Raw genomic sequence first — 17,541 nt, 5'->3', positions numbered from 1 at the left:
GCCATGATCTCATGGTTCATGAGTTCAACCCCAGCATCAGGCCTGCTGCTGTCAGTGTGAGCTGAATTCAGATTCTCTGCTGCTCCTGCTCTGCTTTCTCATTCGCTCTGTCTCAGAAATAAATATTAAGATTTTAAATTAAAAAAAAAAAAGGAAAATGCTACTTATGTCTAGGTAGAGGTTCTGGGGTAGCAGTACGATTACGACCACGTCTCTGACACAAAATAAATTGCACGGCTTTCACCAACTATGATGTCAGGCCCCAGGCTAGTACATTAAAAAGTGATTTTTAAAATTACTTTAAAATTTTTATTATTTTTAGAGAGAGGATCTCAAGCTCCATACTCAGAGTGGAGCCCAAGGCAGGGCTCAATCCCACAACCCTAGGATCATCAGCTGAGTGTCAGACTTCAGCTCAGGTCATGATCTCATGGGCTAGTGGGTTTGAGCCCGCGTCAGGCTCTGTGCTTACAGCTCGGAGCCTGGAGCCTGCTTAGGATTCCATGTCTCCCCTTCTCTGCTGCTCCCCTGCTCACATTCTATCTCTGCCTCTCAAAAATAAACAAACATTTAAAAAAAATAAGTAATCTGCACAGAGAATGACAGCATACTTTATAGCAGTAGTTCTAAGAACCTGATGTCCTACATAGATTTTAACTTGGCAACCTGGCACCAGTATTTGATCTTAATGGTGGGAAAAGTCACCGGAGAACTAAGAAACTGAGTAGTGTGAAGATCAATGTTTAGTGTACAGTTGGTTTAGGTTTTCTTTTCTTGAGGATAAAACAAGCACAGAATGCACATCTGTGGGATCAATCCTTTAAGATAAGAAAACCATCACCCCCTTGCTGACATTTATAGTGGGCGCTGTGGCATATTACCCAGATACAACGTCTCTCCCCCATCACTCACCCCCACATACCCATGAAGTACTCACCTCCCCAGCTTCTGGGAAGGTTGGCTGATGGCTCTCAGCTGAGTTCCTTTCTAGGTATTCATTCTAAGGTTACGCCCCTTGGATCACATGACTAACCTATGCAGGGATATAAAATCCCTCCCTCTTGCCTTAATATGACCCAACTGTAGGGCCATCCTCGCTCTCATTTCTGAGGATTGCATCCCAGCCCAATCTCCCTCTTTCCCAGTCCTGCTACTTTTACTACCTCAGAGATGTGATCTTGAAAGCCTTCCCATTTAAACTTTCTACACCCTAATGTCTATCTCCTAGGGTATTTCCCCAGGGAACTTGGCCTGAGACATTTTAAACCCAAAGCCAAGAACAAAAAGCCAAACAAAACAAAAAACCCCAAACCACTTGATTTTTCACTGCAACACCAAACTATTCCTGTTGAATTTTCCTTGCCTTTTATTTTCATCTATTAAGAAAAAAGAATTACCTTCAACCTTTTCTGATCCTTAATGTTTTATGAACATGTAAAACCACCAATTAATGCTTACTTCACTTGGTAGAGCATCCAGACATGTTGANCCTCCCCCCCCTGGTCCCCGCCCCGCCCCACCCCACCTAGTCCTCTGTCCACATCCAAAACCACTTTAATATCTTTTCTCCAAAGTCAGGGATATGAAAGGAGCTGAACCCCAATTAAAATACTCATTTTGAATAACATACCTGAATGGGACGGGCCTTTCATTAGTGTTGATGATGCTGCAGGGCTTGTGTTTCTCGGGTTTTAAAAAACCTTCCACGTTCATAGCACAGTACTGGCATTTTACAGATTTGCTAAGCTGTGGATATTTCTATTTCATGTGCATTTACCAAATTGTGTTGAACCGATACATCACAGAATGCTCAGAACTTTTAATTCATAATTCATCTTTATTTAAAAATAAAACCTCTAAAATATATGTAGAAAATAAGGTATTGGGTACTGTCACATCCAAGATAGTCATTAAAAGGTGAAGAGGAAGGATGTCTTGTTTCCAATGTTTTACAAAGCAGATCTCCAGTACCAACTACCATACTGAGATTATAATTCTTGTCATCTGAATTTGCTTACACTGTTAAATTTTTACATTGTTTAAAAAAAATAAGAGAGAGAGAGACTTCATTCATAGTCTGTCAAAGATAATCATAAAACAATGAGCAATCATTTAACCCAAAGACCAGTACACTCTAAATGGAATGCATGTTTTTCACACACGGAGTATTTGGCTGGGAGGCAGTCCTGAAGGCGGCACCAGTGGGCCTGGCCTCCAGAAGCTCCCAGTCTTCCAGGGAATCCAGACTTGGAATAAGCAATTACAAGCACAATGTGGAAGGAACTCCTTGGGGAGCTAACACATTGTCACCTTACGCATTATACGAAGGAGGAGAAATCCTAGGAAAGAAATACAGGAACATCTGAGAAAGGGGACTGCCAAGGGAAAACTACAGCTTTTGAAGAAGGCGGCCCATGCACAGCACACGGTGTGTTCAAAAAGTAACTAAACTTTTATTTTCACTTCGTTTACAGACTTAAATCGGAAATTAAGCCCAAAGGCATGAAATGAGACCTCAGAGAACTCACATCCCAATCTCAAGTAATCAGAAGTATTTAAAACCTAAATGGGGCAGACAAAAGATTTCAAGAGCATCACAGCTCAGGGAATGTACCTGAAGCCTCTTGTTTTATATTCAGAAAATTAGAAAGCTGGGCTCACCATGTGTCTCAGAATGTATTTAAAACAATGTGCACGGGTCAGCCTCACCAAAACAAGCTCACTGCTTTGAAGACTGCTTTCTATCAGCCCTTCATTATCTCACCAGTGAAAATTGTTTATCAAGAGGCAGAAGTATGGGTCACAGAACACCTCATACATTCCTTTAGCATGCTAGTAGCAGTTTTCAGAGTAAACTAGGACGGCACAGTCACAGCAGTGGGACAAAGTGGTGCTCTGTTTTCAAACGGCACATGTGCTTTGGTTAGACTTTTTGTTCAGGAGCCATTTCATCCAGTGTGGTTTGATTCCCAGGCCCAGACCTTTACTGACACACCCAATAACAACATTCTTCTACATCACAGCCAACTACAGGTCCTCCCTCTGGTGTCTCTTCTGCGCTTTGTAAATATGCACGTCTTTGGCAGGATCATAGTGAACCTTACTCACATTAAACTGCCTCTCCAGCATCGCTAAGAAGTTGTTATCCCGTTCATAGCGAATTCGGCAAGCTAAAAGAATCACGGAGTGGTTGCTACAGAGATGTTCCAAAGTCTGAAGAAGATCTGTGAATGTTTCTTCTAAATATATGATATCAGCTCCAAGTATCAGGTCAAATTCTCCAGGTGAATAACTCCCCAAATTTTGTCCCCAAGTCAGCTCCTTAACAACAGCTTTAGGCTGGATATGGGGGGGTAAGTTGGCTTGAACATTTGATTTAAGAAATTCTAATGCTACTTTTCGATCCGTGATAGTCACATGAGCACCTAGAATGTGGGACAGAGAGAGAGTCATGTGCAGATCAATACAACTAATAGGTGTGGGGGGGGAGGTCAAGTTAAACTGCAGGGGGAGTGTCTCCAATAGTCCACCCGAAAGCCAGATCGTGCCCTTCAGGGATGGCTATAAAAGACCAGAAAATGACCGGCAGCAACTTCTGCATCGCCTATTAGTAAAAGCGAACTCTGGAGTCGTCTCTCTACCACACCCATTTGCTAAGTTGTGCCTGTAAAGTGCAGAGTCCCCCGGTGACACTACACTGGAGCTTCTGAATTCCGCAGGCGGCGCTGGCCCACCCCACACAGGTGTCTACCGCTACACTTTGTCCATTAGGCCACGATCCTCAAGGCAACAGACCTGAAGGTAAAATGGAATCCACAAAAGAAAAATCTAGGAGCAAATGATTACGAAGATGACAAGATACCAAACACAGGGAAAGGCTATTTCTAAGCTTCAAAAAGAATCAAGGAAAAGATTAATTGGCTATTAAAACAATCCCAGTCCATGTCTCCTTTCGCTGTTAGGAAGCAGCCAACCTGCTGTATGTATTTACGTGTGTGTGTGTGTGTGTGTGTGTGTGTGTGTGTGTGTGTGTTGAAGCATGGTAAACTTAGAAATTACTAGACTGCATTAAAGTACTCTAGGTTAAAATGTGAGATCCTGTTTACTAAATGCATACAATTAATGAGGCAATATTTCATTAATGTTTCTTGTGAGTTGTTTACCGTGAACTAAATGTTTACTGTGAACCCATGAGGCTGGGAGAAGACGGCACTGGTAGTTCCCTGGACAGTGAACACCTACCTAAGGCCGACCCCGAAACACCTCATCTGCTCTGCAGTGACCAGATGTGTAATCCTGCTCAGTTTCGACCTGGTAAATTCTGAAATGTAACATAGTGTCCATTCTATCATAAGACTCTTCCACACCTTCTGTAGTTTGTGACCCTCGTGGGCCCATGGGGGTCCAGACCAGCTGGGGCAAGCACCCCTTTGGTGGCAGTTGGTGGGTTCAACCTGACGTGTGCGGTGCTGAGCGTGACCCTGACAAGGACGCCCCAGCTGTTAGAATTTGCAAGCGTGCGCCTGCCACCTGCCACTCCGGCCAGACAGCGCGCCGCCTCGAGGGGAAGAGTGCAGAGACACTCCCCTCTCTTCCGACAGGAAAAAAATCACAGATGGCCTTTTCCTGGTCTGGCTTACAACTTTCTCTCTGGATTTCCTAACGGTCTGTATTGGCTGGCAATCTAGTCTTTCATGTATCACCTCGGTGTTCATTTGAATACTTCTTGCACGTAGACCTTTCCAATGCCTGTCTCAGAGGGTTTCTGAGGCTACTTCTAACCTGCTACGTGTTCTAGGAGTTTCCCTAGGACCCTGATGCAACTTGGCCACTCTATCACCTGCACAAATATGCAAGTGACTACCATCAGCCACGGGACAAACCCCTATCTCAGAGCTTACATTCACGTGAAGAGGCAGGCAGTGAGAGGGGTTTTTGAAATCAGAACGACCAGTACATGAGTTGGAGATACGCACTAGGGCAAAAATAAAGCAGGAAGGAAGGACACAAGATGTCCAGGAGTCAGGAAGGTGGGCGTGACATAGAACACAAAGGGAAGGCCTCACTGAGAAGGTGACTTGGGTGAAGCGCATGGCAGGAGCGACGCTACCCCAGCAGGCAGACGAGCAGGTGCACAGACGAGCAGGTGCACAGGCCCGCAGCGGGTGCACAGGCCCGCAGTGGGTGCACAGGCTGATCAGGTGCACAGGCTCGAGCAGGTGCACAGGCCCGCGGCGGGTGCACACGCCCGCAGCAGGTGCACACGCCCGAGCAGGTGCACAGGCCCGCAGCGGGTGCACAGGCCCGCAGTGGGTGCACAGGCTGATCAGGTGCACAGGCTCGAGCAGGTGCACAGGCCCGCGGCGGGTGCACAGGCCCGAGCAGGTGCACACGCCCGAGCAGGTGCACAGGCCCGCAGCGGGCAGGCCAGGGCAGCGAGAATGGTAGGAATGAGGGAGGAAGGGAGGAATAAAGCGGAAGATGAGGTCAGAGAGGGCACGTCTCGGAAAGGCTTTGGCTTTTCCTGAGATGAGAAGCTAATGGAGAGTGCTGAGCAGAAGCGCCAATGAGTCTGGGCTTTGACAGGATTTCCAGCAGCAGGGCGAAGCTGGAAGCAAGGGATCATGTGAGGAGGCCCCCACAGTGACCCCGGTGAAGGCCGGTGGCATGCCCCTTGCTGTCACCACACCGGGCACCCACCCAGGGCCAGCTCCCACCAGCCCAAGAGCAGCGCTGCTCACTCCCAGGGAAGCACTTCCTCCCCACCCACTCAAGTTTCCTCGCCAGACATCCGTCCCTGAACATGGCAGCCCTGCCTGTGGTCCCCTTTTGGGTGTTTGTTTATGGGGAGGGGCATGAAGCGTGTCCTAAGTGTCTGTTAATCTATCTGTTTCAATCTTTTTATTCCCCTTTCAATTTGGGGAAGATACAAATAATTTGTCCTGTAGTTTCCCACAATCTGTGGACTTTCCTGACTGTACCGTTTTATACAGTTTAGCCTGTTCCTCTCTCGTCTGTATCTCCTGTGAATTTAAATTTGATTTTTTTGAGCAAGCCTCTTTCAGAGGTGGTGGTGTGGTCTTCATCGAGGTATGTAGTCCCCAGCAAGCTATATTTCTGTGATGTGAACAGGCATGAGTCTGCAATGCCCAGATCTTTAATTCACTAGATTCCTTTTGCATTTGTTGAGAAATTTCTATAAAGGGAAGTTTCTTTTTTTTTTTTTTTTAATATTTTTACTGTTCATTTATTGTTGAGAGAGAGACAGAGTGTTAGTGGGCGAGGGGCAGAGAGAGAGGGAGACACAGAAGCGAAGCAGGCTCCATGCTCTGAGCTGTCAGCACAGAGCCCTATGCGGGGCTCGAACCCACAAGCTGTGAGATCATGACCTGAGCCACAGTCAGACTAAGCCACGCAAGCACCCTGGGAAGTTTCTTTCAATTACTATGTCACTCATTTTCTATAGCAACTGAATAGAAAAAGCAGGATAAATGTTGCTCTTCCTCCCATTTTATAAACCAGATTCCAAATTGCTGGTTTCTAAGCACCCTCCAAAGATGACTGATTGAGTTTATTTTGTTGTATCATCAACTCATGGATCAAACATATTTGATATATTTAAATCCAGTGCCATTATCGCTACTGATATTCAAATGTTGCCAGCAGACTTTTGACACAACCCCTTCATCTTTGTTAGCCTCCTTGCTATCTGGTAGGATAAAGTAACCCAGGCCCATCTCCTACATTTCCCGCTACAGAAAACAGATTTCTGTTAGACCTTTTCAAAGTTTTTTGTTTTGGGCACCTGAGTGGCTCAGTCCTTAAGCATCTGACTTCGGCTCAAGGTTCGTGAGTTCAAGTCCCACATTGGATGAGCCTGAGCCCCACTTCGGGGGCCCTGGAGCCCTGCTTCTCTCCCTCTTGTCCTCTCTCTCTCTGCCTCTCACTCACTTATACCCTCCCTCTCGCTCTCAAAAAAGTTTTTGTTGTTGTTTTTTTGTTTTTAAATGGGAGCCAGCCAGTTTGCAGGCTGCTGGGAAGGGTCAGGCAGAAAGAGGGAAGAAAAGTCATCGCAGAGGTGAGGGGGGCTGGCTGCGAACGCGTCAGGAGCAGAGGCAGAGACTGTGGGTCCGTGAGCAGGAGGGCTGGAGGCCGACGGGTTGGGGAAGCTCTCCTCTGACCGCATCAGTCTCCTCAGTAAAATGAGAAGACGCGTCGCCGGCTGGGAGCCTGGACGGAGGAAGGAGGCGGGAGGAGGCCGGCAGAGCAGGAGAGGAAGCACAGTGGCGTCCACCTCCCCGACCGTCCTGGATCAGACCCTGCAGGCTTGTGTCGCCTGCAGCCACGTTCGGCGGCACAGGAGGGTCGCCCTCCGCGGGGAGGCTGGCCCACAGAAGAAGCGGAAGGGCAGAGCTCGCACGACTGACCATGGGGAGGAGCGACCCCGGGGAGGTTCACGTGGGTGCAGACAGGTGCGCGCCCGGGGCAAGGCTGACGTCGCGGGGACTGACGGGCAGGGCCCGGCACCGCGCACCCCGCGGCCTCTCACTTGGTAACGGACGAGAACATGTAAACACTTACCATCACTTCCAGTCTGCAACGCCTTTATCAGAACATCTGCGCACATGCTATGTACTAGACACACACACACACACACACGCACACGCAGGAAGATCCTCGGCCTCTAGCTCGGTGTCGTGAGGAGGACCCAGAAACCCAACTGTGACGCACCGCGGGGAGTAAAACATGGCAACCTGGGGTGCCAGGAGATTCCGTGGTCACAAAGGAGAAACCCTCTGAGAGGGCCAGAGGTCCGAGAAAGGACTGGGAAGGACCGGAAGTCTGAGCTTACCCTGGAAAGACGTGCCACTAACCAGGGGAAAGGGTGAAGACAGGGCAGGTAAGGCAGAAGGGACGGGCCAGAAGCGGCAAGTGTGTCCCTGGAACCGCCAAACGAGGTGAGAGCCTCAGGAGTGCTCAGCCGTGGGGAGGCAGCGGGTGTTTAAGTACCGGCCACCCCAGCACTTCTGCGCCGTAGATGGGCCGCTCTGGTCTACTGGGAAGTGGCTCTGAGAAGACAAGGCAGAGGCAGAGAGGTCAGGTGGTGGGGATGTGCACATCCTCACAGAGGAGCCAGATGCTGAGAGCTCCAGCCGGGCAGGGGTGCGGGTGGGGGGGCACTCAAAGGGAGAACAGGAATAANTGGGCCTGAGTAGGATGGCCACGCTAACTCGGAACAAAAGAAAAGGTGGAGTTTGCAAAGGGAAGAAGAGTTCAAGTTTAAACACACATACAATTTGAGGCGCTGACAAACAGCCAGGTAGAGATACCAGGCTTCAGGTAAGCATACATACAGGCGGAAAGCTCAGCAGAGATCTGCACTGCGAGTATGGACAACTACACAACTTCTTCCTGAGCACGACACTTTAAGGCTCTTCCCCAGACTTGTTTGGGCATCAAAATCACCTCAGAAGCATTTAAAATCCAGATTCCCGGGGGGCATCTGGGTGGCTCAATCGGTTAAGCGTCCAACTTCGGCTCAGGTCATGATCTCGCAGTTCATGAGTTCGAGCCCCATGTTGGGCTCTGTGCTGACCGCTCAGAGCCTGGAGCCTGCTTCAGATTCTGTGTCTCCCTCTCTCTCTGCCCCTCCCCCACTTGTGCTCTCTCTCAAAAATAAACACCAAAATATTTTTAATTAAAATTTAATTTAAAAAAAATTCAGATTCCCTGACCCGACTTACAGAACCCTATCTTTAAAATGGGATACTTTTTTCTAAGAATAGTTTCCACACAGTATAAAGAGATTTTCAAACTAAGAACCAGGGTGTGAGAGAAATGCATTCAATTCTAATGCCACAATCCATGAGTTTTGTGACCTTGAGCTCTGTTAACCCTTCATTTCACGAGGGGCAGAGTTCCAGGTAGACCTACCCACCATGCAGGGGGCCGCAGACACAGAATGTGGGAACGGCCCAGTAATTAAAAGCTGGCTTTGTCTNTTACAGAGAACTTACTGCTTTTTTTTTTTTTTTTCTGGCTTTTTAATAGAATCTGTCTTGTCCTCCCTCCCCCTCAGAATTAGAATGGATGCTTCCTGAGAAGGCCTGTATCTGAAGCACCTAAAACCAGGCCAGGCATGTGGTGGGCATTCCCTGAATCGGGGAATAAATGACTCGGGTTAAGAAAAATAAAAATACTTTAAAAAGGAGAACAAATCACCACTTATTCTAGTTCTCGCTGCCTCCATCCTAAAGACATTAACTTTTTCTTACGCTCAGGTCTCACCCTCAAAAGTAACGCCTAATACTTTTGCAGCCACAACAAATAACACAGCAGCGCAGAGATGTGCACGACGTAAGGTTAAATGGGACATACATACATACATGCATGAACACACGTAACACACACACCTCTATAACCATGATAACAACTGTGATTAAAAACACAAGTGGAAGAAAAAGAATGGATGGAAACACACCAAAACGCTAACGGTACTTATGTTGCAAGGTCATGAATAATTAGAATGTTTGATGGCTTTTTCCCGCTTTATTCTGCTTCTAGGGCTATTTTTGAAATAGAGTTACATCACTTTTGTAAGAGAAACATCACTCTTCATGATTTTCCAGTTGGCTCAAGTCTCATTCCAGAAATATCTGAGTATCTACCGTGTGGCAGGTGGTGTCTGGGGCCAAGACACCTGATGAGACATGGTCCCATGCCTCGGGCCCTTTAGCCTGCCAGGAGGGACAGACACAAGAAACAGCAGCCTGGAAAAAGGCCGGGACAATGTGGCGAGTGTACCAAGTGCTGTGGGGAGAAGAAATGAGGCAGCAATGAACTCTGCTCTGGGGCAGGAAAGGCTGCAGAGAGAGGGCGGTGCAGTGGGGCCCAGAAGCACACTTTCCTGGAGTCAAGAGCACACCGTGCTCTGCTGGTCCAGCCCACTCCCGAGCCAACGTCTTCTGTGGTGACAACCACCTAGTCCCCCACTCCGCGCAGGTCTTTAAAGAACCTCATCATCATCCTGTTTTACCCAACCCCATAGATCCGGATTTCTAGATCAGAAACAGAAATACTCAGAGGAGCAATTAACATTTACTGAGCATTTACTTTGCGCCAGTCAAGGAGCTAACCGATTTCTATGTCTGATCTCATTGGATCCTTACTGTAGCACAAGTGGATTATCATCCCCATTTTACGGGGAAACTGAAGTGGAGAGATTAAGTAACTTGCCCAAGGCCACACAGCTAGTAAGAGTTAAAAGAGGTGTCCAAACCAAGTATACCTCTAAACCTATGCACTTTGCCAACTAGCAAGTCTCTACACCAGCCGATGCAGTTGGGCATGAAGCCCCGCTTGTCCAGAGGAGACAGAAGAAATCTCACTTCCCTTCCAGTTAACTCCTCTCACATCAGCAAATGTAGTGTCAAGGGAGGATAGTAAGTGTCTGAGGAGCCTGGTTTGAATCTCAGGTTTCCATTGACCAGGACTTCACACAGTGGCTTAACTTCTCCAGAACCCCAGTTTCACTGGCAAAATGAAATTTTTTTTAAAAATATGGGGCGCCTGGGTGGCTCAGTCAGTTAAGCATCCGACTCGTGCTTTCGGCTCAGGTCATGATCTCGCAGTTGTGAGATGGAGTCCTGAGTTGGGCTCCTCGAGGGGCATGGAGCCTGCTTAAAGTTCTCTCCCTTGGTCTCTCTCTCTCTCTCTCTGCCCCTCCCCTGCTCACAGGGACACTTGCTCTTTCTGTAAAAATAAAAATTGAATTGAAATGAAATGAAATGAAATGAAATGAAATGAAAGTAAAACTTAACACCCACAGGAATGTCACAAGACTAACCTGAGGAGAACAAGAGGCAATGTATGAGCAAGGGCCTCATCAGAGCCTGAGAGGGCTGTGGTGTTAGATGGAAACCTAGATCCATCTTCACACGCTGTTAATCACCACCCTGCCTGTGCTCCCCACATTGTGGAAGGCTAGATCTAAACTGAGAAAGGAATACTAAAAAAAATAATAATAAGTTACCAGAAAGAGGACACAATAACGGAGAAGCTCTCAGGCCTGACCCCAGACCAACAGAAGCAGAAATTTCATTTTAACAAGAGCACTGGGTGACATACTGACGTGATGAATGTTATATGTTGTATCTTAGAAGCGGGTCTATCCATTGGGTGGCTTGAACAGCATGAGCCAGAAGCTGAAGAAAGGAGTTGACAATAAATAATAAAATAAAACAAAGCTTAAAAATACTCTAGGCCTAAATTAATGTCTGTATACCAAACAAACAAACAAAAAAATGACAAACCCTGATATCAATCCAGAACTGGATACTGTGAATACAATTTTTTAAATATAAGATGTCAGTACAAACTACGGCAGGGTCGACCCTTCTCAGAAGAGACAAACCAGCAAAGTTTCCTCAGCAATGAATGAGACTATCTTCTACTTGCCTCGCAGGGTTAAATCTAACAGAGTAGGGAAGGCCCATAAAGTGTAAAAAAACTATGTACATGAAGATGACAGTTTTCTTTGAACTGAAATTGAACTGAAAACTGCCTTCTGATCATATTATTGGCATAAAACTGAAAGGGGAGTAACCTAATTCAGACAACCCATTGTCTCCTGAACTGCAGTTTGAAACACCCAAATAAATGTGCGTTTGCGTAAAAAACAAACAGAAAAAAACCTAACAAACAAACTGAAGGGGACAAAGCAACCTTTTATAAGAAGTATAAATAACAGGATGAAATAGAGTGAGAGAGCCAGAGCAAGAACAAGGGAGTGAGAGCGAGAGAGTGAGCGAGAGAGGAAATCAGGTTTACTGGAGTTAAAGACACCAGCAGGTGACTCATAAGTACAGGGGACAGAAAATCCAGTAAGGGAAAAACCAACATGGGTCTGTGTCAAGGAAACAGCAAACACACTTCTCAACGAGTTCGGCTCACAGAGGAGAGAGCCCGCGCGTGGCACTCACCCAGCAGGGCAGCCACTATGCCCACCAGCCCGGTGCCGGCACCCAGCTCCACCGCACGGCAGCCCCTGAGCTCCACGGCTCCCGTCTCCAGGTACGTGGAAAGAACGACAGCCTGAGTGAAAACACAGCACGACGATGCAAGTCAATGGGTGCCGGACGACCCCCAGGGTTTCGGGCGGGCTTCACACCGGCAGGAAGACCTCACCCCCTCTCTCCCGTGGCAAGGCTCCAGTCCTGGTTTAACAACACACACAGGAGCTCAGCTGCTGCTGGCAGGTGACCCTAGAGCAGACACAGACGCTGCAGCCCCGGGCCCCACCAAGGTCCCTCGTGGGGACGGCAGGGGTCCATGACGCTATGCACACACAACACAGGGACCGGCTCAACCTGGGGTTTCATTCTTACTGTGTCACTTAAAGTTTACAAAATGACCCTGGTGGAGCTGACATGAATAGTCTCTGTGATCTTGCTTAAAGGGATGTCCAGTTCCTATACCAAGTTCAAGGCAGCAAGGCCACAATGTCACCCAAAGCAAGAGGCAGAGTGGCTCCCGTCCAAGGCTCCAGGAGCTGGGCGCTTCTCTCCTGCCGTTCTGCATCCCTGGGGCCCTCACCATATACTATCAGGCATGGGAAGGAAAGTTGCAGCGAAGTTTTGGACACCTGATGCGTGAGTTGGCATTTGCATACAATTCTATAAAAGTATGGTAGGGGTGCCTGGGTGGCTCAGTCGGTTAAGCATCCAACTTTGGCTCAGGTCATGATCTCATGGTTCGGTTCATGGGTTCAAGCCCCATATTAGGCTCTGCGCTGTCAGCGTAGATCCTCTGTCTCCTTCTCTCTCTCTCTAAAATAAACTTTTTTTTAAAAAAAGCATTGTATGCTGTTAACATAATTTTTAAATAGAATTTTGTCTTTCATGGCCACATACTATTAGCATAATTAGCGATTCCTCTTCTTGGTAAGCATTTAAGAGGCTCACCCATTCCTATAATGTACCTTTAGTAGCCATTCTGGGAATACTTTCCACATAATCACCTTGGACTAGATTCCTATAAGAGGTTACAATATATTGAGATTCTTACACCTAAATGTTTCTCTAACATCCCTACTGCCAGGTTAAGACCACAAAATTACATCTATCGTTTATCCAACATTAGATGAGTTCCCACTGCTAGCTGCTGAGGTCAGGTCACTGTCACAGTGGCTGACAGAACAGGGCTGTGAGAGGAAGAAGCAAAACAAAGCAACTAATGGTATAATTCGTGACTGTGACAAGTACGGAAAACTTCAGGAAAACACGTGATCTTCATTTTGGGCTCTGCCACTTTTTACAGTATTCTTTGGGCAATATTTTCAAAATGAAACAAGTGAAAAATTAACTTAATGAGCGTCCAAAGTAGGGGCTTCCTGCTTTCCTTCCTGCTCTCCCTCCCTCTTACCTGCTCGGTATATTACTGCCAAGTAATTTAATTTCCCTCAGCTTTCCTTTATTCACCTTCAAAATGCAATCTTTTTGGGCTGGGGGAGGGAGCAGGGAAGCAAGTGATTCCAATGGGTGGAAGTATTTTTGGAGGGGCTGGGGGATGAAAATTTTTTTTTAAATGTTTTATTTATTTCTAGGAGAGAGAGAGAGGCAGCGTGAGTAGGGGAGGGTCAGAGAGAGAGGGAGACACAGAATCCGAAACAGGCTCCAGGCTCTGAGCTGGCAGTCAGCACAGAGCCCGACGCGGGGCTCGAACCCACCAACCGTGAGATCATGACCTAAGCGAAAGTCGGACGCTTAACCGACTAAGCCACCCAGGCACCCCGAAAATGTTTTTAAAATAGAGCACGGAGATGGCTGCACCTCTCAGTGAGTTTACTTAAAAAAAACAAACCCACAGAATTGTATACTTTAAATAGGTGAATTGTATGGTATATAAATTATATCTCAATAAACCTGCTATTTAAAAGAAGAAGAAGAAAAAAGACCAGTCTTATAATCAACTGTGGTTGTTTCCAGAGGCCCCAGGCTCGTACCTACCGCGTCCCAAACCACCGCGGCGACCCCCAGCTGTCTCCAGTCCTGCCGGATCTGGATCCTGTGGTTCGCAAAGGAGAAGGTGGCAAGAGGCTTGTGGAATTTCTGCAACCCCATCCCCGCGGTCTCCTCGTAGGGCACCAGGGCCATGTCGCGTGCATGCAGCTCGCTGCTCCCTCAAAGCTGTTGGGCAAAAGAATCCCGCGTGACGCTCGGGCCAGGAAAATGCATTCTCTTTAAAACAGCTCCCAATGTTTTCTTAAGGTCGTTTTGCAAGTTCAAAAGAAGAGGTGGGGGGTGGGGGGAGGCTTTTGTCTAAGCCCTTTCGCACGGCTCTTCCTCTTCTGGGGAGGTTAATTTAGTCCTGAATCCGTGCCAAAAGGGGTCACTGGGCAAAAGAACCCACGACCCTACAACTCCTGCAGGACGCCCTACGCACTGTGCGGTCACCCCAGGGTGAATTCCGAGCCGAGCCGCGTTAGGAGCCGCGGGCGGCGGCGCCGACAGCCCAGGGCCGCGGAGAACGCGCTTCTTTCTAAACTGGCCAGGCCGGCGCAGACTGCTACCACCGCGGGGGCCGGCCGGGTAGTTCCTGCTGTTCTGTTCAGGTCTTCCCTCCACCCTCCCGCCCCCGAATTCGGTGCGTTCGCTAGTCACAGCCGTGGACCAGAACCTGCACTTGGACTGGGTGCTAACGGTTTGATTTTTGACACCAGCTGGGCATACAGGGCCGAAGCAGTTCCAGCTCTCCGAGACTGGAAGTGAAGCACACTGGCCGGCGGTGAGAGCGAGAGCCCGGGTCCCGGCCGGACTCGGAGGCCAGCCCGGAGTCCCCCGATCCTGCCCCCTGCCCGCTTCCCAAGGGCCGACAGGTACGCACTCGCTTCCGGCGGGCCCCAGAGCTCCGGGAACCGNCAGGCCCCGCCCCGAGCGCGGCTGCGGCCACCACCCGCCTTAAAGGGCCAGCACCCTGGAGACGGCCAGGCACCCGCCGCGCTGCCGGCGGCGGGGGTGGGCGGCGCGCGCCGGGAGACTCGCGTTTCCGGTCCCCCCTCTCCCGGACAGGTGTTTCCCGAGCGCTGGGGCGCGAGGGGTCGCAGGTGTGCTGACCGCTCCCTGGAGGAGGACGCTGGGGAGAGGGGATCGGGCCTCCCCTCCGGTGGATCCCCGAAGTATTTGGACCACCTAATCGGTCTCCCGGCCGCCGAGGGCAGCGTGGAAGAAGGCAGCGAGGTGTGGGGCCGCGGGTAGGTGCGCGGAGAGGGCGCGGGGTGCTCCGGCGGCCGGTGAGAGGGAGACCACCCACCTGGCGCTAAGTTTCTTGGGCCGGTTTCACCTTCCTGTGAGTGCGTGCTCGCCCCTGCCCGCGCGCGGTGTGTGCGCGTGGTTCGGTTTTGTTTTTTTTTTTTCAAATTTGTTCGCTCGCCCGTTTTTACTGTTAAAGGTGGCCAGTGAGCAGGTATTGGAGAAAGTTTGCTCCAAAGTATACGTGGTCACCCATTCGTCCTCGCGTCACCAGAGCGAGGACCGAAGCGGCGTAATCACCGCTTGGTGGCAACAGAGTAGGAAAAGTGACAAAGCCCTTGTCACCTAGAGCGCGAACTCACGCGGCACCGGGGCGTCGACCGTAAAACGGGTCCTGGAGGCGCCGCGAAGCCGGGGGCGTGCGATCGGCCCCACACCCGGTACCGGGCGGTTGCTGCAGACCCAAGGCCCCAGTCTCCCTCCTTCCAGTGCCGACCTTGGCGCACCTGCCCATACGACACCTGTGCTGGACGTGAGAGCCACTGATCCAGGCGGCTGGCCCTTGTAAAGCGTGGCTGGAGTGAGCACCCAGGCCTGCGACCGCGCGGAGAGCGGCGTCCACCTCTTGGGGAAGGTTTCCTTTCCTTCCCGTCCCCTGACCTCCAAGCCCCTCCCCCACCCGCCGCGGCTGCAAGTTAGAATGAACGCGAGCGCTTTTCACCTCCCCCTGCCTGGGCTCCGCCACGGGAAAGCCTCAGTGAGTGTGAGGCGACCCGAACTTTGGTACTTTAAAGAGTTTCCTGGTAATTCCTCTTGCGACCCGCTGTATGAGCTTCAGGCCAAGCCTAAACCGTCCGCTCGCCTCACCTCTGCCCTCCTGCAGGGGGCGTGCCGGCCCCTCTAGGCATTTCATTAACCTTCCAACGGAAGGCTGGGACTGCAAAGCGGACTTCCAAGAACAGCAGTGAAGATCTTTTACCAGCTTTTTTTTTTCTTTTGCTCAGTTTATTTATTTGTCTTTAAAAATTTTTCTGTAATAGAATTTGTTTTTTAAAGCAGTCTTAAGTTCACAGCAAAATTGGGAAGAAGGTGCAGATTTCCCATTCACTCCCTGCCCCAGCACATGCATAGCCCCTCCCCCCGTTATCAGTATCTCCTACCAAAGTGGGACCTTTTTACAATTGATGAACCTCCATTGACACATCACGATTACCCAAAGTCCATAGTTTATCTTAGGGTTCGTTCTCGGTTTTGCGCATTTTATGAGTTTGGACAAATCTCTAATGGCATATATCCACCATTAGAGCATCATATAGAGAAGTGTCACTTCCCAAAAAACACCCCTGTGCTCCACCCATTTATCTCCCTTCCTCATCCATAACCCCTGATCTTTTTACTCAACTTTTATGGGTCCATGCAAAGGAGTGTGATTCCTGGATCTTAGGGTAAAGATGTGCTGAGTTTTGTAAGAAGCCACCAGACTTGCCAAGTGGCCGACCATTTTGCATTCCTGCCGGCCATGAATGAGAGTTGCTGTTGCTCCACATCTTTGTCAGTATTCAGGTGTTGTCAGTGTTTTGGATTTTAGCCCTTCTGGTGGGTGTGTAGTAGTTGTTGTAATTTGCAGTCTCCTAATGACGGAGCGATTGTGGAGCATCTTTTCATATACTTATTTGCCATATTCGTATCTTCTTTAATGAAGTGTCTGCTAAGTCTTTGACCCACTTTTTTATTCTATCTTATTTATTTTCCAGCTTTATTGAGATATCATTGACCTATTTAAGTTTAAGGTACACAGTGTGATGATTTGATGCATGTATATATTGAAAAATGATTACTATAGTAAGGTTAGTTAACGTCCATCATCTCACATAATTATAATTTTGTGCATGTGTATGGTGAGAGCATTTAAACTTTACTGTCTTAGCAACTATCAAGTACATAATACAGTATTGTTAATGGTAATCACCATGCTGAATATTAGATGCCTAGAATTTTTTCATCTTATAACTAAGTTTGTACCCTCTGAACAGCATCTCCTCCTTTCCCCCAGTTCCTGGCAACCACCATTCCACTCTGTGTTTCTATGAGTTTGGCTTTTTAAAAAGTAGATTCCACATATAAGTCATATTATAGAGTGTTAGTCTAGCTTCCATCGCTTATCCTAGGGCCCTCAAGATCCCACCATGTTGTTGTCAATAGCAAAATTTCCTTCTTTTTTATGGATATTCTAGTACATATTATATATATTATATGATATATATGTCACACCATACACCACATTTTCTTTATC

At 48.5% G+C, this 17,541-nt stretch overlaps 1 protein-coding gene across 4 annotated transcripts; it reads right to left on the bottom strand.

Annotated features, from left to right (window-relative positions):
- Window positions 1–1,830: 1,830 nt before the first annotated feature.
- On the bottom strand, window positions 1,831–15,796 carry METTL21A (methyltransferase 21A, HSPA lysine). Of its 4 annotated transcripts, XM_077771216.1 has the most exons (5): window positions 14,884–14,922; window positions 14,007–14,186; window positions 11,982–12,093; window positions 3,109–3,425; window positions 1,831–2,339 (listed from the first exon to the last, which is right to left on the bottom strand). In XM_077771216.1, the coding sequence occupies exons 2-5, from the start codon at window positions 14,151–14,153 to the stop codon at window positions 2,319–2,321; spliced, it is 597 nt and encodes a 198-aa protein (XP_077627342.1). In that variant the 5' UTR covers window positions 14,154–14,186; window positions 14,884–14,922; the 3' UTR covers window positions 1,831–2,318. The 4 variants fall into 4 exon arrangements, with proteins under 4 accessions (XP_077627342.1, XP_077627336.1, XP_077627328.1 ...); XM_077771210.1 differs by lacking the exon at window positions 14,884–14,922 and adding an exon at window positions 15,755–15,796 and having other exon boundaries at window positions 1,831–3,425; XM_077771202.1 differs by having other exon boundaries at window positions 1,831–3,425.
- Window positions 15,797–17,541: the final 1,745 nt, after the last annotated feature.

Source organism: Crocuta crocuta, unplaced genomic scaffold (genome assembly GCF_008692635.1).
Source record: "Crocuta crocuta isolate KB4526 unplaced genomic scaffold, BGI_CrCroc_1.0 scaffold160, whole genome shotgun sequence".
Classification (NCBI taxonomy): domain Eukaryota; kingdom Metazoa; phylum Chordata; class Mammalia; order Carnivora; family Hyaenidae; genus Crocuta; species Crocuta crocuta.
The sequence above is the reverse complement of the archived record's forward strand: the minus strand, read 5'-3'. Positions and strand labels throughout refer to the sequence as shown.

Bases quoted from the DNA above. Each gene is read 5' to 3' on its own strand.
- METTL21A (XM_077771210.1), bottom strand. From the start codon at position 14,153: ATGGCCCTGGTGCCCTACGAGGAGACCGCGGGGATGGGGTTGCAGAAA. The intron at 12,094-14,006 runs GTAGGTACGAGC...GTTTTCACTCAG, and splicing joins CCGCGGTGGTTTGGGACGCG to GCTGTCGTTCTTTCCACGTA. The intron at 3,426-11,981 runs GTGAGTGCCACG...CCCACATTCTAG, and splicing joins CATAGTGGCTGCCCTGCTGG to GTGCTCATGTGACTATCACG.